We start from the raw sequence: 23105 nt of genomic DNA, 5'->3' as shown, positions 1-23105 counted from the left end.
AAATGGCAGTTCAAATTCTGAGTGCTGTAAGCATGGTTCACAAAATACTATTTATGCCATAGGGTGTCTTTTATTTATTGCATAACCTTTACTCTGTAATTAAAGGGTAAACTGAAGAATGTATTTTCTTGTTAACTGGTTGGCGCTTCATTAATACTGATCTGCAATGTGGTGTGGAACTAATGCTTTATGTGTGTATAACCATTTGATAAGAGGCAGTGTCATATTTTACAGTGTATGTTTTATTTTGTAGTCAACTTAAATTGATGTTCTGGCATAGATGGTTTTGTAAATAAATGTCTGTTTTACCATATTTTATTTATAATGTTTATGTATGTGACTTTATGTACTAACTCAGTGGTCCCCAATGCGGTGCCTGCGGGTGCCATGGCGCCCGCCAAAGCTTTTTTGGGTGCCCGCGTTGATAGGGAAAGAGGTTATACTGAATAATAAAGGCCGTTCAGCCACGAACATTATAAAATCGAAGCGCAGTTCTCGACTTACTGACGTCCATCTTGACGATTGTTTGCGAGCAGCATCATCATCCTACACTCCCTAATTTGCAAAAACAGCCGATGAAATGCTGTGCCAAACATGACACTAACTTCCCACTTGAGTAATAATAATTGTACTTATAAAAGTACGTATTTTTGATTGTGTGGTTTCTTGTATCATTAAACGTCGTGTTGTTTTGTGTATTATTTGGTGTCCATATCTTATTTGTCCAGAGAAAAAAAAATTTGGCTTTGTTAATTGGTTGGTGCCCGCCACGATCTCATAAACTCTCAAATGTGCCTGTAGGCACAAAAATGTTGGGGACCACTGTTTTGAACTTCATGGAGGATGTATCAGTTTAGAACACAAACTAATTTGACATAATTCATTGTGATGTTGGAAACGTATTAATCTATGATGGGCAGGATAAAGAACAACCAATGGGTGAGATACTTCTTTTAGAGAGGAGATGGAAAAATATACGGCAACTAACATTTCTTCTCTTAACAGTGTGCAGGCAGAAGTATAGGTGTGAGTAACAGTAATATTTTCCAGCATTACACTCAAAATGACCACACTTTTAATGCTCTTTGACACAGTATTTATATAGAAAGATGTGATAGGAAGTTACCGTAGCAGGGTCTTCAAAATGTGGTTTCTTGTAAATTATTCAATCATATTGATAAAGACCTGACATTACCAAGTCAGGCCTGGTTGAATGATGATCTTACCATTCAGGACATCAATTTGATGTTTGCATTGTGTCCTCCAGATCAACTCCCTGGAACAGACACCACGAGAGAAATGTATTCTCAATACGTGCCTGGCAGTAATCATAATGGTGGCAGTTGGACTCTATGCCTTCTTTTCAGTCAGCCCACTGTCAGCAGAGGAGACTGAATACCTGAGGATGGAAGCTTTCAACCACTCTCTGTATCATGGTAACTCCACCAGCTAGAAAACATAAATTCATAATACTTCTGTTGTGCATCCATATGGATGATCACAACCAGATTGGTAAATAATCCTTCAGTTTGTTCGTTTATGCTGAACCAGAGATGAGTTACCTAGTTATAAGTATACAGTTGTTTGAAGGTAACTACAAAAGGCAAACAGAAGGAGAAAATTTGTTCATTGTTATGGTACATGTTTAGAAAATGTTTTATATTCCATTTAGATGTAGACTGTGTGAGTTGCTATATTGTTTGCTTCTTCTTTCCATAAAAGTAATAAAACTGCAAGAATACTATAGAATTGAATTGTTAAGAAATGCATTTTAATTGTAGTACAGAACTGCTATCATAGCTTAGAACTGACTGGGAAAACAACAGGCATCTGAAAAGTATGTATGTACTGTTTTTAAAAAATATGTCTCTTTTAATAAAGACTTTTGTATGCTTGCACATATGCCTAACTATAATTATCTTTTTCACAGATGTCATGATCCAAATTGTTTTGTATTTTATATTTGGACATTTGTCATGCATAGCAAGTACACTGTTAAAATTCTGTAAATGAAATAAATATGTAATGTTCAACCTCCTCACATTTCACTCCAGCATAAACGAACAGAATCTGAAAGTCACATGATCTCATGCGGACCAGGGTGCTCAAAATTTTAAGTTTGTAGCCAAAAGCTACAATATACAAGTCCAAGGTTCACAAACCATGTGTTTTCCCCGTGTTATAATAACCTAATACTTTTTTTCTACAACTGAATAATGAATAAAAAATGCCATATCCTGTCTGTGAATAACCAGTATTGGTTTACAATGTTTTAAATGTTCTTATGTAGCTTCAGAAAGAATAAAAATGTATATCTAGGAACAACAAAAGGAGAAAATTTTGCAAGCTACATAATTTGACTATGAGCCGGGATAGCTCAATCAGTATAGTGACTAGCTACAGGCTGGATGACCGGGGTTCGATCCCCGACGGGGGCAGAGGATTTTTCCTCTAGCCTCTGCGTCCAGACTGGCTGTGGGGCCCACCCAGCCTCTACAATGGGTACCGGGGTCCTTTCCCGGGGGTAAAGCCGGCCGGGACGTGATGCTGACCACTCACCCCCATCTAGTGCCGAGGTCAAGGAAGAGAGGAGCTATACCTCCACTCACTGCAAACGCCTACATGGCATCTAGTGGGACAAACTTTACTTTACTGTTTTACATAATTTGACTAATAATTCATGTGTATCAAACAGATAGGATTTTTACAGATGAGAAATATTATTTTGTTTGTTAAGATTTAGGTCTCCTTATGCAAAATTGAACCAATATAACAATACAGAATAGAGCCTGCTTTCAAAAACAACGTAGCCATGGAAAAATATGAGAAGAAATTGAGTAGTTCTGGGAAGGTTTGGTTATTAGATGACCCACAAGAAGTGGAAACATCTTATGAAGAAGTTAGGCCAGTAAATGGTCTATGTCAGTAGTGTATCTTACCTTCATAAAATTCTTCTTTTGCATAGGAAAAGCCTACTGAAAAGTGCTTTTATCATTGGTTTTGAATCACATTTTATAATGCCAGCAAGTGAACTCCTTGAATTCATTAGTCATTATAAATGCTATTCCATTTGGTGGTTTCTGGATCAGAATTTGATAAGTTTTCCAAATAATGTAATTGTAACTATTGTCCATTACTCGAAGAAAGAGCTCTGACATGTTTAGCTGCAGTCCTGTTCCTGATTTACTTAGCACTGTCACGTTATTTTCCTGCTTTCCCACAATTCCACTGATCAAGGACAGAGCTCATCTCTCATTAAACTTCATATTATAAGATTACTTAAGCAAAAGCAGTGTCATATATCTCACTAATGACTGATCTTGCTAAAGAAAATTTGTGTAATATGTGAACCTATCTGCAAACATTTGGCATAACTTAGCAGTTTCAGTAAACTGTCATGGTCTTGCAGTAAGTTGTTGTCATTTATAACCTTGCATCCTGAAAATTAAGAAGGGGAAAATATGGCCCCAGCTCTAAACAAATATCTGAGCCAGAATTAAGACTGTATTATAAAGTTTATGCATTTAGACTCAGACTGAAATGTGCATATGTTTGAAGTATTACATTGAACCTTCTAAATTAAAGCTTTGAGTTGTATGGAAGGTTGTGAATCCTATAAATGTTGCTGTATGTGTCATATTAGTTTTGCCTTTGGGAAGTAATTTGGCATGAAAGTTAATATATTTCTACTTCTTGTAACCATTACCCAACACAAAAAGAGAAATGGTTTACTTGCATGTATATTGGTTTAGAGGCACATTAGTATGTGCAGCTGTTTGTATCTGTATAGATTAAATTTCCAAATTCATTATTTGATATGCCATAGATGTAGATTATACAGGGAGACTGTAAAAGGGATTTGCAGTTTAAGGATAAAATGTCAAGTTTTTCACAAGGCCTGTTATAAAATATGTCAGGCTGTAAAAAGACCTGGTGATGTTGAGGATAAAATTTCAAGATACTTATGCAAAATAATAAATAATTTTAAAACCTTGTGATGAAATGACAAATTTATCATGGTCCCTAAATTCTTCCATATAATTATTGTTTGGGAAGTGGCAAAGGAACATACAAAGAAAGGACAAGAAGTATGAAACTGCCTTGATATACTTATTTGTTATGGAAATTACTGAATTCTAGAGGAACTTCCTGTTGCTCTTAACACTGGTATTTTATAACACAGTATTTCAGCATTGAGTTCTTACTTATGCAAACATACAGCTTCTGTTATAGGCATTTCAATTTTCAAAGCCAATTTCCTTTTAGCCATAATTAGATGGATGCTTAAGTAATATATGTACATAATGTATGTAATTGTACAAGTGTCTGCATGCATGAAAAATGGAAATAAATTTGTCAAAAAGCACTGTATTAAAATATTTGTGTATGCTGTTTGGATGGTTGAGTTTTACAACTTTGTGACAGTCCATAAATTACCAGTTGTAGAATGTACTCACATTGATTTCTCTTAAATGCCATGTTTCAAAACAATAAAATGTTTTATTTTTTATTTTGTGATAATGAATCTATATACATGTGGTGTGCATAAAGGTCATTTAATATATATGTTACCAGCAATGTAGAGAATGCCTAAAGTCAGTATGAAATAAATCGTAAAGTTAATATTGATTAGTTGTGTAAATTAAAATTAATCAAAGTTGATTGGGTAAGCTGTCAAGATGGAGGTTGTACAAGATAGTCGCAAAAACACCAAGCTACTGAATCTGAACATAACAAAAGTTTTGAGAATAAAAAAAAGTTTTATATACTAACATAGCCTAACAAAAGTGTTGAGAATTAAAAAAATTGTATTGTATTAAGTTTTTGCAAATATAAATGATTCTTTGCCTACAGAATCAGAGACATTTTATAAAATTCCTAGGTATTCTACAGAATACCTAGGCAAAGTATAAAATAAACTGTTAGTTTCATACATTGCCTAAAGGTTCTAGGCAATTTTATAAAATGCCTGAATTTCATACTTTGCTTACCGACTTCAGGCATTCTATACATTGCCAGATATCATAGTTTGCCGGTAACATATATATCACAAATTTAAATGAGGCTAAAATAATATTTGCATTAAAAAGTTCATTTTACATTTTTGTAATATTTCCAAGACATGTGCAGCAGCCACTATTATGAATGGAGGAATTCTTGGGTATTTGCAGGGTGTGAAATATGTATACTGTACTTATTATTTTTTATTGCTTTTGTATATTTGTAACTACAGTGAAACCTCTATCCATCGTTCCCGGAACTATCGTTTTCCCGGATGCATCGTCCGTTTTGTCCGGTCCCGGATACATCCCATATAAAATAATGTTACATTTTCCCGCTTCTATCGTTCCTCGAACTATCGTTTTATCGCATCGATCGTTCAAAAATCTGTCCCGGCCCACAATTTTCCCGCAATGATCGTTTCTGAGAAATTAAAATGCTGGGTTTAGAGATAAATTAATACCGAAAGACGCACAATGTTTTTGGAATAAACAGTAGCGGTAACCTGTTATGTCGCCCAACCAGCACAGATTCTTTTGGAATGAGGGGTCAGCGGTGCAGGGGTGATAGTTGGAGTGAATGGCGGTGCCCATTGTCAGAAATTTTACAATTTTAATTTGGGTGCACTCATATTTCGTTCCAGCGATGCCAGATGGCATGTGCAGTTTGAATTTCTTCACAAATGCTTTTATTATAAGTACAAAGGAAAGGCGAGCGAAACTTTTTCATTCTTCTGGTTCATATCGTGTCTTCTACAGCTACGTTTCGTTGAGTTCGGCAGTAATAGTACTTCCATTTTTCCTGTTATAGTCCGCGAAGGTTGAGGGAGCGGTGAGGAAGAGGGAGAAACGACGAATGCGAGCCCGAACTTTGCCGAAGCACACGCTGCATTGGCAAAAGTGAAGTCGTTCTTTTATGCGCATAATATTAGTGAACGTGACGAAGAAAACATTTTGAACGTGGAAAGGGCTCTGTTTGGCCTAAAACGTAAAGTTTCGACAAACCAGTTGTCCATTAAAGACTTTTTTGGTAAAAAGAAGTAACTTTGAAAGAGAAACATTGTTTTTTTTTAAATTTTTAATGCTTTCCCGCATTCATCGTTTTTATTTCCCACCCCCGCCGAAAACGATGCATCGAGGTTTCACTGTAATAGTATTGTTCCATTTAATACTAAATACTTCACAGTTTGCTTTGTGTCTTGGACGATTAAGACTAATTTTACAAATAGTGGTAGTAAATATAATAATAGGATGCTTGTAAAGTTCTTGTGTTGTGATTTGTAAATATCTCCTTCAAAGGAGATAAAAGCTGTGATAATTAGGTCAAACACTGAGGTTCTGTAAATTCCATTTTATGCAAATTTCTGTTAATTACAAATGCAGTTCCTAAGAAATTAGGGTTAGAAATAAAGTTACAACAGGACAGCCTTCAAGTACCAGAACACAAATTTATATCTAAATCTAATTCTTAGCCTGAATCTGATATTGACATTGATCCAGTCAGAGTATTAAAAGCATTAGTTACTCACATGCCTTTTAGTATCCCAGAGAATTTGGACCTTGTAGCTTTAATTAATGAAAACAAATATATCTAATTAATCCCTAAAATTAATTTATTAAAACTTCTATATTTCCAGGATTGCATAACAAAAAACTATATTTCATACTGTAAGTTACATTGATTCATCAGTAGTAATCAAACTACAATATTTTTCAGCTTTCTTTGTTGTCTGTTTTCCCAAGAGAGGTGTTAGATGGGACTAAAATTCTTTAATCCCATAGTATCATTAATTCATTACCCTCCCTAGTCCTTCAGGCCACATATATTCATTTATCTTGCAGACAGTAGTTAAAATAAAACACACTAATATTCGTATGCATTTCTTTCAGTTATCCTACAGCGTGATGTTAAAATATAAAATTTGTTTGGGAATGCCTTCCATAGCTTAAATAATGGTATAAACATCCATCTTTTAGAATGTAAACTGAAGAAATGAAAATAGTCACAGCTTTACATAACTGTTTCTTCCCCTAATCCAGGTAGCATTGGTTAAGTATTTTTGCCTTAAATTATGCACATTGTCTTCACACTGTTAGCACATGATTGCTATTACCTGGAAAATGTTTTGGATAGTAACAAATGTTAATGGAAAGGATGAAGTCTTGTAATCACAGTCTTTTGTATAACCAAACAGTATGTTCTCAGAAGTCTGACAGAGTATCCAGATTTTTTCATCATTTAGCACATGCAAAAACCTTTAACTCTGAAGTGTTCATATTGCAACTATCTTCTGGTTCACAGAGTTTAACAAGGAGCACTGTATCACAAAAACACAGGAAAGTTCTTGGAAGAAAGGACCTTCAACTAAGGTCATTCTCACATTTTTGTGGGATTTAACTGCGGACTGGAAGTGTAGATTTATCCACAGTATCGAAAAAGGGATGTAACAGCGCAGCTTTGGCTGATATCCGAGCCAGAGGATCATAGATGAGCATTTTCTGTAACATACATGTTATCTTGTTACATAGGGACATAAGTCTGCATAAAAGAACATAAAAAATACACCATACCTTCTCCAGTATGACACCTTTTTCCTTGGAAAAATGCTGTCTTAAACATGCAGTGCATGTAATATACTAGAGAATATAGCCTGTTTTGTAGAAAAAGCTAGGAAATGTATGCACAGTGTAATAACTATGGAATATTTGCCAGAATTTAACCTCTGCCCTCTGTGAATGGTAATAGTTATGTCAGATGTCAGTGACCTTGCATAAGTGGGATGTCTGGCTGGGTCATTACATCATACTGGGCGTACCCACACAAGGTTTCTCATGTAACTGTCACACCATGATAACCAAGGTAGCCTGGGGATACCCCACCACAGCATTAGTGCCAAGAAACACATGCAAGTGTCCCTGTAAAGTTCCTGTTATTGTCCAATTTTTACCAAAATTGCAATGTGCCAACAAATGTTAGTGAAACACTATATCAAAATTCATGAAATCCATCCATCAGTTTTGAAGTTTTTACATGTAGAGACTCTTGACAATGAAGCTAATAGGAGCACTTGCAACACTTGGCTGCAAATGCACTTAAAAAATTATACACTTCAGTTGACAGGACTGTTACATGACAGAATTCCTTGCAGTTACCTTTAATAGATCAAGTCCATCTTCTTCAATGTTTTTTACATGGGTCATTAAGTTATATTGTGTCCAATTTGGAAATGTTGTCTTGTAATCTGGAAGCTGAGACACACCAGGCCATATTTCTTCAGTTGGGGTCTTCAAGACTCTGGAAAAGAGTGAACTATTTTTATATTTCCACATTTCACAGTAAGTCAACAAATTGTAAGCGTTAATGCTAAGAAGCCATTTTGGTATCATCCTATAACACACTTCTTGTCTGTTAACCTGTTCTTTTGTATGTGTGAAACTTGGTTTTTCAATCAGAGGGAAGAAACACTGAGGGCGTGAAAGAACATGGTGCTCAGACAAATAGGCTGGAAAAAAATTACATGATGATATGGGAAGGAATGCAGTTTCCATGGGAGAGATGAGAAATGCATACAAAATGTTAGTCTGGAAATCTGAAGAGATCACCAAAGCTCAGAGAGGCTTTTTGGGGGGTAAAAGCAACACTTGGTCATAGTGGAGAGCTGTAAACTTAAAAATGTATTCATTCATATCATAGGAATGAAGTCATTGAAAGTATAAACAGGAAATGCTCTTACCTGAATATTCTAAACAACTGGTCTATTTCTGAATCACCTTGGAAGAGTGGTTTCTTTGATGCCATTTCAGCAAAGATGCACCCAATGGACCACATGTCAATCGGACATGAGTATCGTGAGGATCCTAGTAGAACTTCTGGTGCTCGGTACCAGAGAGTCACCACCTGTCAAAACAGTGTGTACTTACTGAGGACAGTTAACTGTCTGAATGATATACAACCCAAGTTGAAAAAGCATCCTTAAATAACAAACAGTTACAAGGTAAATGTATACAGCATCAGATGGCAATGAATATAGATGGAAAACATTACATGAAAGGAAAATTTCTATATTTGAGATACACTTCTTGACATACAGCAAGTGCTACTTCATTCAGCAGGCATCTTTGTGGAAGACCTGTGTGCATGTAGTGTCTTTCGTGGGTGTTTACAACAGTCTGCAAAGTGGTGTTAACCAGTATAACTTTTCCACACACAGTATAAGTCCACTGTAACGAGAGTTCACAATGATCAGAAATTATTCTGTAACAAATACTTGCAGCATATCTGCTACATGGTATACATATTTCTGTCTTACAAACCTCATGTGTGTACACTCTCACTGGTATGCCAAATGCTCGGCCAAGACCAAAATCAGCTACTTTGATGACTCCATTCTTGTCTATCAAAAGGTTTTGAGGTTTTAGATCTCTGTGTAGCACTCGCCTTTGGTGGCAAAATAGAATAGCTTGTGTGATCTGAAATAAACACAGCAAGTCAATAAAATAACCAGCATATACTTTCTGTACCACTGAAGTTCATCGTAAGGCACTGTCTCTCAGCATGTCTCACTGAAATTCCAATTCTTACTATTCCTAAATGAGAACAAGACAGTGACTCTTTCCTCCAAATGATTTGTCAAATTCTCACACTTGATACCATCTTATACAGTCTCACAGATAAGTCCATAATGATGTCTTGAGAAGATTGGGGTGACCAAGGTTTTGAACCCCATCTTCAACCCACAGCCCAGGTAAATGTCCATGTAGGCCTTCACAAACTCTGCTCAAAATAAATTGTGCCCCATGAAGTTGAGACAATGCTCCAGCATTTCATTTTTAAACAATTCATAATTAAATCTGCCATTGTATATCTAAACGCAGGACTATTGTGAACCCACAGGTCTACTAAACAGTATTATAATTACTACTTTAGTAATTTATAAACAAGCAAATAGTTCATATTTCAGTTTCTTCATTTATTTTTTGTACACACTGGATTCACTGTTTTCACTATCCGAAAAGGAACCGCATGTCAAAATAGTTTTTAATATTTCTTTAGTTTTACCTGGTATAAGTATGACCTAACAAGATTTGAATCCATTATCTTATTAGGTCCAAGAGAATCCAAATATTTCTTCAGATCCATTGACAGAAATTCAAAGATTAAATACAACCGAGATTCTTCCATCAGTACGTCTTCAAGACTGCAAAGACAAATTTTAGAACTAAAATTGCCTAAGAATTATAATATATACACAGCTTAGCAACTGCTTCTGAAATTAAGTGAAGCTAAAGGACTTTCACCATATGAGGTTCTAAAACAACATTTAATTACATCAAAATTTCAAAATGCGAACATAAGCAGGCATATATTATATGAATGTGCTGACATTTCAGAATAAGTAGAAGACTACACACATTTTAAATGTCATGCCTGCTGTATAGTTGCAGTGCCCAGGAGCTTTCCCCAGTACTTATCTATGCACAGTGCCATGTAGATATATGGGAGAATGTAGGTATAAGTCCATACATTCTTAATCTAAACACTAGATTGAGGCAAGTCATTAGCTTCATGCAGTGGCCACTTCACATATGAGGAAAGAACCCCTGTACCTACTGGAAAGGTGGGTCCAGAATCTCTAATATTCAGTTTATCTTGATTGTCTACATTAACCATACACAAATTCAAGAGGGGTTGAACACAATTCTGATACATATTGCCTTAGTTTCATTCAACTCAAAAGAATTACACGCACACATCTGGTTTAACATACACCAAATCTGTTCCTATCTACTACTACTATGGCATAACAGCCCAAAATCGAGCCCTAGCCTCCTCCTGTTCCTATCTATCTGACAAAATTCACTCACAATCTTATTCAAATTGAGAAAAAAATAACATGAACCTATTTTGTTGATTAAACTTCGGTGATTTTTTGCATACGTGCCTGACAATATTAGGATGCTGTAATTCTTTGAGAAGTGATATTTCTCTGATAGCTGTTGATGGAATGCCTTCATCTTCATTTTCAAGTCTGATTTTCTTCATTGCAACAATCTGACCTGTCTTCTTATTCCTTCCTTTATAAACAACGCCATATGTCCCTGTAAGATATGTATTTTGTTTCAAGGAAAAATATATGAACACAAAAATGAAGAGTAGAAAATAAAATTATTACTCAAGTTCTGAAACAATTTATGATGCTGTGTAGTGAAAACCATCCAAGGTTTGGTGCATATTACATCTTGCCTAATATTCAGGACCATGAACCTGCTCCAATATTAGAACACTGTATGAATAAAAATAATAACAAACTATTAATGTGTTTTCAGTAAATCATCACAGTTTCAAATAACACAAATAAATGTAGGCAGAGCACTGTAATGACCTGTCCATTTCCCCATTTATGCAACAAATTTTCAACTGAATAGTCAGATGCACAACTCACTGCTTGTAGATAGCATATTTGGCATGAAAATTGGTCCCAACTCTGGGGGGAAGATAGAGATGAAATAAAGGATTTCAGAAAATTACACACAAAGCTTCCTAATTTATAATCTCTACATAGCATTGATAGTAAGTAAACAATAAAGGAGAAAATGGGCAACATACTTTGTTCAATAAAATGCTTAAAATCTTTGTCAGAAAACCTCAAGGGAAGAGACTACTTGGGAAACTCAATTATAGATTGAACTATATTAAAATTGTCTCAGAGAACTGGGTTGTAAGATGGAATCAATTGTATAGCAGTCTTTTAATAACAGGATTGGTGGCAATCCTCACAAGCATGTAACCTACATGCAGTTAACCACAACTGCAAAGAAAAAGTTTTACATTTCCATAAACTTGGATTCTGATTCCTACTTACCTTCGCCTATTTTCTCTATTTTCAGGAAGTCTTCCATTGCAAAGCTCGAAATTGGATGTGGGTTACCTGCACTACAAAAGAAGAAATGAACTTTTTCGATTGGTTTACCTTATAAACTCACTTGTTTAGACAAATATCCACTAATATTAAAGATAAGTCTATGCACACTATTATTCAGTACGTCATACATAAATTGTACGTTTAAACCTCCGCCTATTTCTTACCTCCTGTATTAAAATGTTGCTTCCTCTCAGTTCAAACCTTCAAAGCACTGGCCGGTAAATACACGCGTCAGTTATATTCAAACCAGCCAATAACTTTCGCTTATCTAGACCAACCAATCAAAAGAGAATCTACCCAGTAGAACCATTTGTAAATATACTCTCCGGATGAAATGAAATATCCCTCAAGTGGAAGTAGGTCCTCCATTGCATATATGTGAGTAATAGTGGTTATGCTTGTTTTATTCTTGCGGTAATACTGTACTTGATTGTAAAAAAACTGTCATAACTATGAAATTTATATTTGTTTTAGAAACAAGTATTGTATGAGGTATGACATGTTCCACATTCTTGGCTTGGGCCTATGAGGGATCTATGAAATGTAAATAAATTCTAAATTTCCTACAGTACGGACTGAGATTCATGAACATTGTGCACATTACCCATTTATTGGTATATTTCAAGTCAAGGATGATTGTAAATCATAGTTATCGTGTGCTTGGTTCAGAGATCGAAGGACAGTATGCTTGCCACTACGTTGCCAACCAATTGCTTTGAGTCGCTCGGCGTGTTTGTAGATGTCATCTTGACAACATGTCGGTAATCAGTGGGTTGAATAACATGAATTGCATTTGTTAACTGATTTTCAGTTTGTGTGTACGTCGATATTTTCATTTAATTTTCAGAATGCCTAACTTCCGCCTGGAAACGAACATTCCAAAAAGTAAAATCACTGTAGACTTCCTGAAGCAGACTACTGCCTTGATTGCCAAAACACTTGGAAAGCCGGAAAGTGTAAGTGATACATGTAAGACGAAAATGAAATTGGTGTTTTAACGCTGAACCCCAAGTAGTATTTAAGAATTAAGTTCGTATCACAAAGAAAACAACACTGCACCATATGGCTTTAAATGGTTAAATTTGATTTAGAATTATATGACATAGAACAGAAATGTGAAAAGTAGGTATTTTGAGGGTCCTAAGAGTTGAAGTGACCCAGTGTGGGCTGGTAAAAGGTTAACAGGTGTTTCATATATTCTGATTTTTACCAAACAGGATGATCAAATCAAGGATGACATGGGTGAATCATGTACTCAAATGTGAGAGATTAGTTTTTTCTTTTCTGTTTAAAACTTGACAAGCTATTTAGCTACTCATGAGAAACTTTAAATTCTTGTAGACTAAATTGTGTATGGTCTGTTATATACATGTCAAATGGAAAGAAATTTTCTGTTTACTGTTGACATTTACATGTAGTTTAAATGTGTATTAACCAAAATTAGGCACAGAGATATATTATGATGCATAATCTTTCATTTGTAGCTTATGCTAGGTTTTCTTTATGGATGGAGAATTAATGGAAAATAATTGCAACTTATTATTGGATAAGTGAAACACTAATGAAATTATTACAAGAGTGGCTCTTGAAGTTTCTTATCTTTGGTTCTTTCATTCTACATATGAGATTGTCTAATAATAGTAATTCTGTCTTCCAATAAAGGTCATTATAAAATACAGAGAAATGGTATTGAATAAACAGTATAAAATGTGTTGCCCAAGAAGAAAATGTATGCGAACAAAGAGAGACTTTTGTGTGTAGCATTGTTTTAAAATATTATGACATAAAATATGTTACCTTTCTGTTTTCCTTGTTTCAGTACTGTGTTGCTACTGTTATACCAGATTTGCTATTGGTGTGGGGTGGAAGTACTGATCCATGTGGAACAGCAACACTGATGTCCATTGGGAAATTGGGTGTTGAGGAGAATAAAAAGCATGCAGCAGTTCTTTATGACCACATTGAAAAGAATCTTGGAATTCCTCGTAACAGGTAGAGAGCATTCCATTTATGTAACTATTTTTTTTTAAATAAAATGAGTAAGAGATTTTGGTCATACTTCCAGAAATGTTGTGGGGTTATGTTTCTGGATAGTACAGATCTTAATCATGCATATGCCATTGATTAATAACAGCAACACAGTATTAAATAGTGTTACATGACTTAAATTCTTGTCATTAGATAACTGAAATTTTGATTTCCAAATGGTATAACCCATTTTTGCAAGCTTAATATTTCTGAAGTACTGTATTTTCTATATTATATAATGCCATTCTTAAAGAAATTGAGTCTAGTTTTGATTAATGTTGGATTTTTTTATGTCTAAAGAGCTTTCATTTAAGACAGAATTGTTAACCCTTTGTTTAAAAAAGAAAGATGCAGATGGTGTATATAATTTGTGCAAACTAATGGTTTGTTTTATTTTTTCCATTTCCTTGCATTTTCTTAGTTTTTTCTTCTTCTTCTTCTCCCCCACCCCACCCCCCACCCCATGCATAGTTCAGTGCCTTTGATAAGCAACTATGTGGAGGAGAATTAGAATTTAACCTTTTGTTTTAGGTGTTTCATAAATGATGAGACCAGAAACAGCACAGCCATAAAGTGGTTGTGTAATGCAAGCATGAATTAACAATTTAATGTGTTAGAATTTATGCAGTTGAATACATGTTTGTAATGCAAGGAAGATGAGATGCATTCAGAATTTTATTGGAAAGCATGAAGGAAAGAGATCACTTTGAAGACCTATGCATAGATGTGAGAACAATATTAAAATTAATCTTAGCGAAAGAGGGTGGGAGCTTATGGACTGGATGCCCAGGTTAGGAACTTGTGGTGGGCTCTTGTGAGCATCTTAATGAACCTTTGAGTTTCATGAAAGGTACAGGGTTTGCAACTATTTTAATGCCCTTACAAATATTGAAACTTTGATTAATTTTTGTAAATGTTGGTCATAGCATCTGTCAGTGCTATTTTGTGAGGTCTACCTAATGACTGTGATATGAACTACCAGCACAAAAGCTAAACCCTAGCTCCACATAAAAAGTATTAATCTGTGGACATATGAATGGATAGAAGTTACTTAATCAATCAGTCTGTTTCTTTATTTAGTTGTGGTTTCTTAACAATGCTGTCAGTTGCTAAGACTATGTAGTATTGAATGATAGCATTATTAATGATTTGGGAAGGAAGTGGTTGTGGCCTAACTTTAGGTTCTATCCCTGCATTTGTGTGGAGGGACTGGGCAAAACCACAAAAACATTAGCATGATAACTGGTTTCTGGGTCTGAATCAAATACCTCCTACATATAGTATAGGACTGGTAACCACAATGTTCAGTGGTAGAAATTGTAACATTGGAAGTTTCTGACTACATTCTGAATGTGTTATTGATATAGCTAATTAATACAAACATATTTTTTTAAAAATCACATGTAAGTATGACATGTTTACAAAGTGAACTCTGGTTTTATTTATGGTTTGTTTAATGAAGCTTTCAATAGCTCAGATTATATAGCATCAGAAGGATCCTTTCACTACATCACTGCAGTCATAGTGTGGTCCCATATTTCTTATTCAATCCATTGAATCCCACTGTTAGCTATATGTACTTTCTGATTTAACAATCTGTAGTTGCATTTTACCCACAGAGTGTATTTATGGATTTTGTATGATTCTCAGAGTAAATAGCAATTATTTCTGTAAACCATAATAACTTATTGCTATTTCCAACAGGGACATGTGTTCTATTTAAAGCTAGGAATTAAATATTTAAATATTGTTTAGATGAGCTTCAGCTTAGGAGGGTTAATGTGACAACCATGCACCTGTATGTTTCGCTGTTGTAAACTTCTAACACTTTAATTGTTCTAACAAGCAGGGGCAGAGTAGAAATAAACCCAATTCTTTGTTCCAGATTGTACATTACATTTATTGATGAGGATGCTGCCAATGTGGGCTATAATGGAACAACTTTCCAGCAGATCTTTGGTGGAAAATAAAAGAATGTAAAGTCTTCTGCTTGCTGCATGTTTATGGATGATGTTGCTCTTGTTAGAGTGTGTAACTTTGTTCTGACTTTATGAAATAGGACTTAGACAATATATATTATAGCTAAAATCAGGGATATGTATATATGCTACCTGGACCCTCATGTATTAATTGTATTCATTATATGGCATTGTGACATCTCAAATACTCATTAATAATGAAACTTACTGAAAAAATGAATTACATTCTTTAGGTACCAAGTAAGGAAAGTATATAAAAAAGTACAGGTAATATCATATCTGATAAACCTTAATAAACTGTTACAGAAATTTATAGTCTTTTGTTGTTCTGAAAGTGACCTCTTGAATACATCATAGATTTTTTTAAAGATTTAAATATGACGAGCATGTAAAATAATAAAAGGATTGTTATTGTGGGTTTATAAAACATACAGAATGCAACTGGACTTGAGAATGTAGGCTCTTCCAGCTTACTAATAAAATAATACCATATTGCCATAGGTTACTTGGTTTGTTTATGAAGAATTTATAACATAAAAATGGTTTATCAGTTAATTGGCAGTGAAAATTAATCTCTTCACTTTGAATTATATGTTTCTCCTTAATATGTACTGTGTTTTATCAGCCTTTTAATAATTTTAATAAACATTATAATCTCTTATGCAACATATTAAGTAATATACTGATGTATTAATAACAAGTAATGACATTGTCTTCAGGAGAAAAGGACCATACATACTGATAAAACTCACCCCCCCCCCCTTTATTCTTTGTTTTTCGTGTTTTATATGTAGGTTGTGTAATTATGGCAGTATTCCAGAAATTAAATGTAGTATCTGTTGTCTATAACTGGAATTGGATCGGTTTTGATTGAATATGCTCAAAACTCAAGAGGAGCTTAGTTTTTATATTAGTATTGCTTTGCAGAGTCACACATTAACAAATTCAGGAAAAACCTTTTGCGATCGCTTGTGTGTTTATATTTATTAGTTCAAGTTTTTCTCTCTCTCTCTTTTTGTTGTTGCTTTTTTCATTCATATGACACATTAATGTGGAATTCATAAAAAAGCCAAAATGTAGATGCTCTTACATAATTTTCCAACCATTGAAGACCATATACAAATTAATGAATTTATTGCAGACCATAATAACCCAGTCTTCAAAATTTATCAAAATTATCCAAATACTAGCACTTTACTATCACCCTCTCTTTATTTCCCTTCCCCTTCACAAACATAATTTGTGTTTACAGATACATACAACTGCAAAAAAAATGGAATAACTAAAATTTACCACTGGCATGGAACCGACCATCAATGAAAAGCTCCTGGGAAAGTTTGTGTGTGTGTGTATAAAAATTGTAGGTAGAAAATCATAATGAAAAAATGTGCAGTAACTTTACACCATATTTCATAGAACTGATGTTGACTTATCAGTTTAAATATGTAGTCCAACAAAAAATGGACATTTCAAAATAGTGTGCAAAAGTGATGCTGCTTGAGCACAAAAATAAAAACAACATGCTGTCAAACTGCTTCCAAAATCAGACTACCAATTTAACTATCACACCAGATTCTATCACAATATGATAATTATATAATAACACCTTGAATCCATAGAGTAGGTTGCTAAGATAGTATGTTGCATAGAGTTACATGATGTTTGTATTAAAAATGCATATGAAGATGGACTTGTCAGATCGAAAAAAGTAGTGCAACAAGATTATATTTGTATGATTTGAGGTTTTTACAGCGGTGAGTATGAAGATTTCTGTTTTGTGGGTTGTTGTGCTGTGTAGTCTGAATTCATCACCCTGATGACGGAGGCATGAAATGTTGGTAAACATCTACACAGCGCAACAACCCAGAAGACAAAAGCGTGAGTTTATATTTTCATATTAATAGGTACTCCTAACATTAAACTAAATGTGAAAAGAGGACAAAGGGCATGAAATATAGTATATACGATTGAAAATTTTGGTCGTCATTACCTACTGAGCTAACGTTGTATGCAACTTTTTTCCTGATAGATGACAGCACAGTATAGTACTTTGTGAAACAAGCACATAGCATAAACCGCAGGCTAGTTACTATTCCAAGCTGCTGTTTCAGCAGTTGCATGTGGTGTGTGCGTTATGTCTGTTTTATCGCAGCATGATGACGTAGAAGATTTCCTTTTCGAAGCATATATTGACAGTGTCAAACATATTTTAACTCTTCTAAAAGCTGTGAATTTTAAAGATGTATGAAAGCAGTGCTATTAAGCGTTTGCAGTTCATTACTGATACACAACCTGTGTTTATGAAAATGTCTCTTGGGATGTTACACCTTGTAGTATCGTAGAAATTAACCGACGTTTCGTTGGCGTTTACTGCCACAATCATCAGATCCTAAAAAATATGATGTATCCTCTTTCAGAATGCTACCTGTTTTGCGACCAACAAGGGCCTGAAAGTAACGGTAGAAGATTCAAAATGTGTGCAAGCCAGTTCATTTATTCAAAGAGAAATGTTTCAGGTATGTTGAACTAGTGTTTAGGTGTGTGGCACAGCAAGATCCCTGATACATTAATATAACTTACATCTAAATGGTGCTCTCACCCAGAAAGAAGTTTTTTCTCCTTTTTTCTGGCAAGTAAAGGCTGCAAAAATGCACCTGTTAGCTTTACCATGTGTGTCTGCCCATACTTGCCTGGCTCTTGGCATGTAATGTCAGAACTGCTGAACAGCCATTAATGTAATTTGAATATGGGAGTGCTTCAAAAATTTCTTTAGAGATCAATTTTGGTTAACATTTAACTGAAATAATGCACACTTTACTTGAAGATGCATGTCTTTCTGTATATTGAATTGATTGGGTAGAGAATCATAACTCAGCTGTGCAACGACGTGGCATATCTTTCATCATAACACTACCAGACATTCCATCCACTCAAAGGACATATATCCCAGATGACTAATGTTGCTGTAGACATTCCAGAATTGTTATGCATTGTGTACATTGCCAAACTTGTTATGAAGTTTAACATTTGCTACCATTATTGATATGCTGCCAGTTTTTTTTAGCATGACATAACATGATACTTAAGCTGATGAAGTCCTGACAGCTGCTGCCCAGTCTTACAGGTTTATTTCCCTTATATTTCCTGTTGCTTTATTTAATCTTCAATTGTTGCATTGATTAATACCCAGCAACAGCCAACCCATTACAGGCTTGTTTTGGCTTAGGTGAATGCTGTGCTTGTACAGGTTCAATTAGAAGAGGCAATGTAATATAGGCTTGAGTGGAGGAGGGACTGCTTGATCTTCCAAACAAAGATGTTAGCCAAACCTTGATATTTAACGCATTAATTGATTATTTGCTTTGGTTCATATAGAGTCCGAATAGAGACAGTTTTATGATCAAATAACACTAGACTGACCTCTAGCTAACATCCATATTGAGGTCGTACTATTCAAAAAATTAATTTAACTTATGAATATTAGACTCAACACCAAATATGAAATAAATTAAACTGACACAACATATTAGTGGCATTAACACTTCAGGTCTTCTTGTCAGTTAATCTGGTTAATTCACTAGCTACAGTAGTGTGTTTTGTTTTCAGCATTCATCTAGATGTGATGCATATGTCTGAAATAGAATTCTGCTTTATCTACAGCATTACAAATTGAATGATGTGCAGGTGACATTCAAAGTAAATATTTCCATTCTAGTAGAATGCCTCAACATATTTGGAGGATCAGCTACAGCACTTAAGGTGTGTTACCAAGGATATGGCTTCCCCCTTAGAATGTTGTAAGTACATCAGAAAGCAGAGTGAGTTATCAGTCTGATTGTGAACAAAACTATCTCTGTGCAGAGTAGCATCCAGCAATTATGCCTTTATGACATTATTGAACTATTTATGTTGTTAGACCAAGTATCTCCAATTATGCAAACACATTGGTATGCCCTGCTGCCTTTGGGCTATGAAACCTTTAGTCCTTTTGTAAATTCTGTGAAAGAAAAGGTGTCAAAAGCATAGTCAGGAAGTTATATGTAGCCGTGGAAAGAAATTTGTTTTATGATTTAATGATTTGTGTCATGAGTGCTTAACCTATAATCTGCATACAGCCTACCAATGTGTTTCGTGTGGTCTGCATGGGTTATAGAGTAAGCTGTGAACCTGTTTAAAAGAAAGCCAAATTTAGTAGCATGTTAATAAACTGTCATGGCATTTCCTTAAATTGTTCTGATTATAACATTGCAATGCACGAATCAGTAAATGGCAAATGTAGCCTCAGGTGTTGAAAAGGTTCAGACCCATAGTGTAATACATAAAACTATATACAAGAACAAATGTTACAGATTAGAAGAAGGTGGAGTCATTACAGACTGCAGTATTAAGACATCAGAATCAGAAGAGATACTTGATTTTAACTTCTCTGCAGCCAATGTTCTTAACAAAATTATTCTTCGATCTGAATGTCTTAAAGAAGTGTTTGCAGAGCTAGACTCTTCCAGTGATCTAATAGAAATCTTACTTTCACCTGATCCACCTTACTTTCGAATCACTACTGCCGGAACTGCTGGAGATACCAAGGTGATCAGATATCTAATATTGTTTACAGTTACATAATGAACTCATGAAATGGAAAATAAAGCATAGAAGAAATAATAGAAGGCATTTTATGACCAAAATTATGCTTCCTCTGTTTTATGATATAGGTTTTCAGATATCAGAATATTTATAGCAGTGTTCCATTGATTTCAGATTGATATTCCTAAGAATAGTGGCATGATTGAGACATTCCAGTGTACGACACTTGCAACCTCCAGGTATGTGGCTTTGGGACTGTTTGCTGACTTACTTTATAGTTCCTTTTTTATAATAAGGAAATTCCCAGCATGGTGATTGAGGAAGTTAGGTTGTAATTGGTAGTGAATTAATTAATTAACTATTCTTTTATACCATGTCATTATTTTAAGATATGCTGTAAGTGTCCTCTGTGACAACCATTTGCCTACCATGTGCCTGAAGCATCTGCATTGTTTTCATTCATTGTTGGCCCACTGCTATCTATCTATAGCCTCACATCCGTATTTTCTGTTTTCTTTTTTGTAATGGACTGTGTCATTAGTCTTATAGCAACTGAACAATTCTGCTGTCAGTAGAGTGCATTAATGTCTCAGCATGTGCAGACAAGTTGCAGCTTATCTGTCTACCAGTATTTTTTTCTGTCTGTTTTTTTAAGCTACCATTTATGGATTGATATTATGAATGTGAATTTTATGTTTGTGCAGGTACAGGTTGTCTCATGTTAAACCATCTGCTAAATCCCTTGCAGTATCTCAGAAAGTGTCAATCCGAACTGATGACAGGGGCCTCCTTTGTTTCCAATACATGATTCCTGCAGACAATCATACATGTTTTATTGAATATTGTGTAAGTATGTGCTATAAGTTTTTGGCATTAGTTATGTGCTGTTTAAATTATATATAGGATAGTCAAAAATAAAGCATCGTATAACTCTGAATATTTATTGTAAAACAAATATTAAATCTGATTCAGAATGTCTTGATGTCTCAGACTTAGAGACCAGCCAGGGCATGTACATAATTCCAGCTAATACTTTTTGTATAATTCTACATTCCCTTCTCATCTCATCCTCTGTGATCTAATTATCCTAACAATATTTTATGAAGAGTACAAGCTCAGCAATAATTTTGTTTGTTAAAATAAGAATTTTCTTTGTTTCAATAACTTGGTTTGTTATATAATTCACAGTACCCTGGTGGTCAGAGTATAAAGAGTAATAATGTTATTTTCAGTGTACTCCAATAGCAGACATTGATGATTACGATGAATGATCGACACTGGAATTTCTCGTAGAACACTGGAAATTACATCAACCTGATATAATGTTAGTTCATAAAATGTATCTATTTTTATATCTTACACAAATTAATTTGAATGCAGTATAATTATCTGAATACATTTTGGGGTGGGGTGTGTATATATCTTATGTTGAGTTTTCGTGCCTCTCTTAATTTATTTATTGAAGTCTTACTCTGTTTATAAGAACTTGGTGATGACAGAGACTATGACAGTTATTTGTAAAAAAAATCAAACACACAGTGAACATCATTCTTGTTCCATCATCTTTTGTTTATAATATGAATTAAATTTAAGGAATTTATTATGATTAACAGTTACAAATCTTTAGTATTAATAATGAACTCAACAACCACATCTTGTGTGCTATTTCTTATTTAAATATCCAAACAGTTTGTTTTTGTAGCTTTTCCAACCAAGTATTTTGACTGTCAAATTGATATTAGTTTTGTGGTATTGGTTTTTCTTTTGGCACCACAGTATTTTATTTACTTATTGATGGCCTCATAGCAAAATATAGAGCATGACAAAAATATGTTAAGTTTTGTTCTAATGTTAAATGATGACATGATACAGTGCATCAGTGGCTTCTGTTTGCTTAACATTTGTTTATGATTTTTCCTTTTTTAATTTTAATATACTCATTTACTGTTGTTTATACACCATACTGTCCTTGTCAGAGGTGGGGAAAGAAAGTCTGTTATGGTGAGAATATTCTAGAACAGATGGGGTATTACTTTTTTAAGTCCTTGAATAACACTGTATACAAGCATTATAAGAATCCATGCCTGTTTCTATTTGGGAAGCCACTTCCATATATAAATAGTTGTGTGAGAAAACAAAGAGAAATAATACATTGTACAACTTACATTTTCAACAAACAATTAGTCACATTTACATTTTAACATTTATCTAGCAAGACCCCAGTAATTGTGGCCTGAGATCATAACTGCTTTAACACTGTTTTGCTCAATATAACTAACATCAGTAGTTGATGGTGGTGCAGGTGGTGGAATTGGGTCCAGCTCACTTCTCTTTCATCTCTAAATCTCCCATCATTGTCTCTACCACCACTGCCACTCTTCTGTAGTCAGCCATATCTGTCATGCAGTATGACAGAATCCTGAAAAGAAAAAAATATATATTTAACAAAATTTTTACTACTCTCTAAATGTATTATCACCAAATTACATAAGGTATGTTGTACATAACTACACACTGTACTGTTCATATATTGTATGAGAATGTACACATAAAAATAGTAAAGTAATAAATGCAGAGTGTTTGTTGACTGTGAA

General features: G+C 34.5%; 4 protein-coding genes across 17 annotated transcripts in view; 3 read left to right on the top strand and 1 right to left on the bottom strand.

Moving 5' to 3' along the window:
* The window catches only part of LOC110836480 (sodium/myo-inositol cotransporter 2), a 45493-nt gene extending 40983 nt beyond the window's left edge, over nt 1-4510 (top strand). For all 9 annotated transcript variants that reach the window (XM_087356583.1, XM_022077680.2, XM_022077684.2 and 6 more), the window contains one exon: nt 1268-4510. In XM_087356583.1, coding sequence (XP_087212709.1) covers nt 1268-1453 — 186 coding nt within the window. In that variant the 3' untranslated portion in view covers nt 1454-4510. The remainder of the gene's footprint in view (nt 1-1267) is intronic.
* Nucleotides 4511-6336: 1826 nt separating this feature from the next.
* On the bottom strand, nt 6337-12244 carry LOC110836477 (cyclin-dependent kinase 1). Its single transcript, XM_022077670.2, has 8 exons — nt 12088-12244; nt 11864-11934; nt 10943-11099; nt 10060-10198; nt 9315-9470; nt 8735-8898; nt 8154-8295; nt 6337-7499 (listed from the first exon to the last, which is right to left on the bottom strand). Exons 2-8 carry the CDS (start codon nt 11898-11900, stop codon nt 7395-7397), a joined length of 900 nt encoding a protein of 299 aa, XP_021933362.1. The 5' UTR covers nt 11901-11934; nt 12088-12244; the 3' UTR covers nt 6337-7394.
* LOC110836479 (macrophage migration inhibitory factor homolog) lies at nt 12212-18388 on the top strand. 6 transcript variants are annotated; one of them, XM_087356584.1, is made up of 5 exons: nt 12482-12684; nt 12771-12879; nt 13743-13915; nt 15837-15927; nt 18348-18388. In XM_087356584.1, the coding sequence occupies exons 1-4, from the start codon at nt 12608-12610 to the stop codon at nt 15919-15921; spliced, it is 444 nt and encodes a 147-aa protein (XP_087212710.1). In that variant the 5' UTR covers nt 12482-12607; the 3' UTR covers nt 15922-15927; nt 18348-18388. The 6 variants fall into 6 exon arrangements, with proteins under 6 accessions (XP_021933368.1, XP_021933369.1, XP_087212710.1 ...); XM_022077675.2 differs by lacking the exon at nt 18348-18388 and adding an exon at nt 17183-17473; XM_022077676.2 differs by lacking the exons at nt 12482-12684; nt 18348-18388 and adding an exon at nt 12212-12301 and having other exon boundaries at nt 15837-16600.
* Rad1 (Radiation insensitive 1) lies at nt 18009-23105 on the top strand. The gene is made up of 7 exons (XM_022077672.2): nt 18009-18172; nt 18348-18446; nt 19591-19727; nt 20280-20514; nt 20686-20750; nt 21216-21357; nt 21744-23105. Exons 1-7 carry the CDS (start codon nt 18065-18067, stop codon nt 21780-21782), a joined length of 825 nt encoding a protein of 274 aa, XP_021933364.1. The 5' UTR covers nt 18009-18064; the 3' UTR covers nt 21783-23105.

The sequence above is a fragment of the Zootermopsis nevadensis genome, unplaced genomic scaffold (genome assembly GCF_977971745.1).
Source record: "Zootermopsis nevadensis isolate Lab colony 2312 unplaced genomic scaffold, Znev_1.0 Znev_ptg000027l, whole genome shotgun sequence".
NCBI lineage: Eukaryota > Metazoa > Arthropoda > Insecta > Blattodea > Termopsidae > Zootermopsis > Zootermopsis nevadensis.
Note: the sequence above shows the minus strand (reverse complement) of the source record. Positions and strands in the feature narration are given on the sequence as shown.

What these genes read in the sequence shown, in the direction of transcription:
- LOC110836479 (XM_087356584.1), top strand. Translation starts at nt 12,608, where the DNA reads ATGCTTGCCACTACGTTGCCAACCAATTGCTTTGAGTCGCTCGGCGTG. An exon ending in GTCATCTTGACAACATGTCG is followed by an intron (nt 12,685 to 12,770) that starts GTAATCAGTGGG and finishes TTTAATTTTCAG; the next exon opens with AATGCCTAACTTCCGCCTGG. An exon ending in CACTTGGAAAGCCGGAAAGT is followed by an intron (nt 12,880 to 13,742) that starts GTAAGTGATACA and finishes TCCTTGTTTCAG; the next exon opens with TACTGTGTTGCTACTGTTAT.
- LOC110836477 (XM_022077670.2), bottom strand. Translation starts at nt 11,900, where the DNA reads ATGGAAGACTTCCTGAAAATAGAGAAAATAGGCGAAG. An exon ending in AATAGAGAAAATAGGCGAAG is followed by an intron (nt 11,100 to 11,863) that starts GTAAGTAGGAAT and finishes CATATCTTACAG; the next exon opens with GGACATATGGCGTTGTTTAT. An exon ending in TTAGGTCATACTTATACCAG is followed by an intron (nt 9,471 to 10,059) that starts GTAAAACTAAAG and finishes TGTTTATTTCAG; the next exon opens with ATCACACAAGCTATTCTATT.
- Rad1 (XM_022077672.2), top strand. Translation starts at nt 18,065, where the DNA reads ATGTCTGTTTTATCGCAGCATGATGACGTAGAAGATTTCCTTTTCGAA. An exon ending in GAACTGCTGGAGATACCAAG is followed by an intron (nt 20,515 to 20,685) that starts GTGATCAGATAT and finishes CATTGATTTCAG; the next exon opens with ATTGATATTCCTAAGAATAG. An exon ending in ACGACACTTGCAACCTCCAG is followed by an intron (nt 20,751 to 21,215) that starts GTATGTGGCTTT and finishes ATGTTTGTGCAG; the next exon opens with GTACAGGTTGTCTCATGTTA.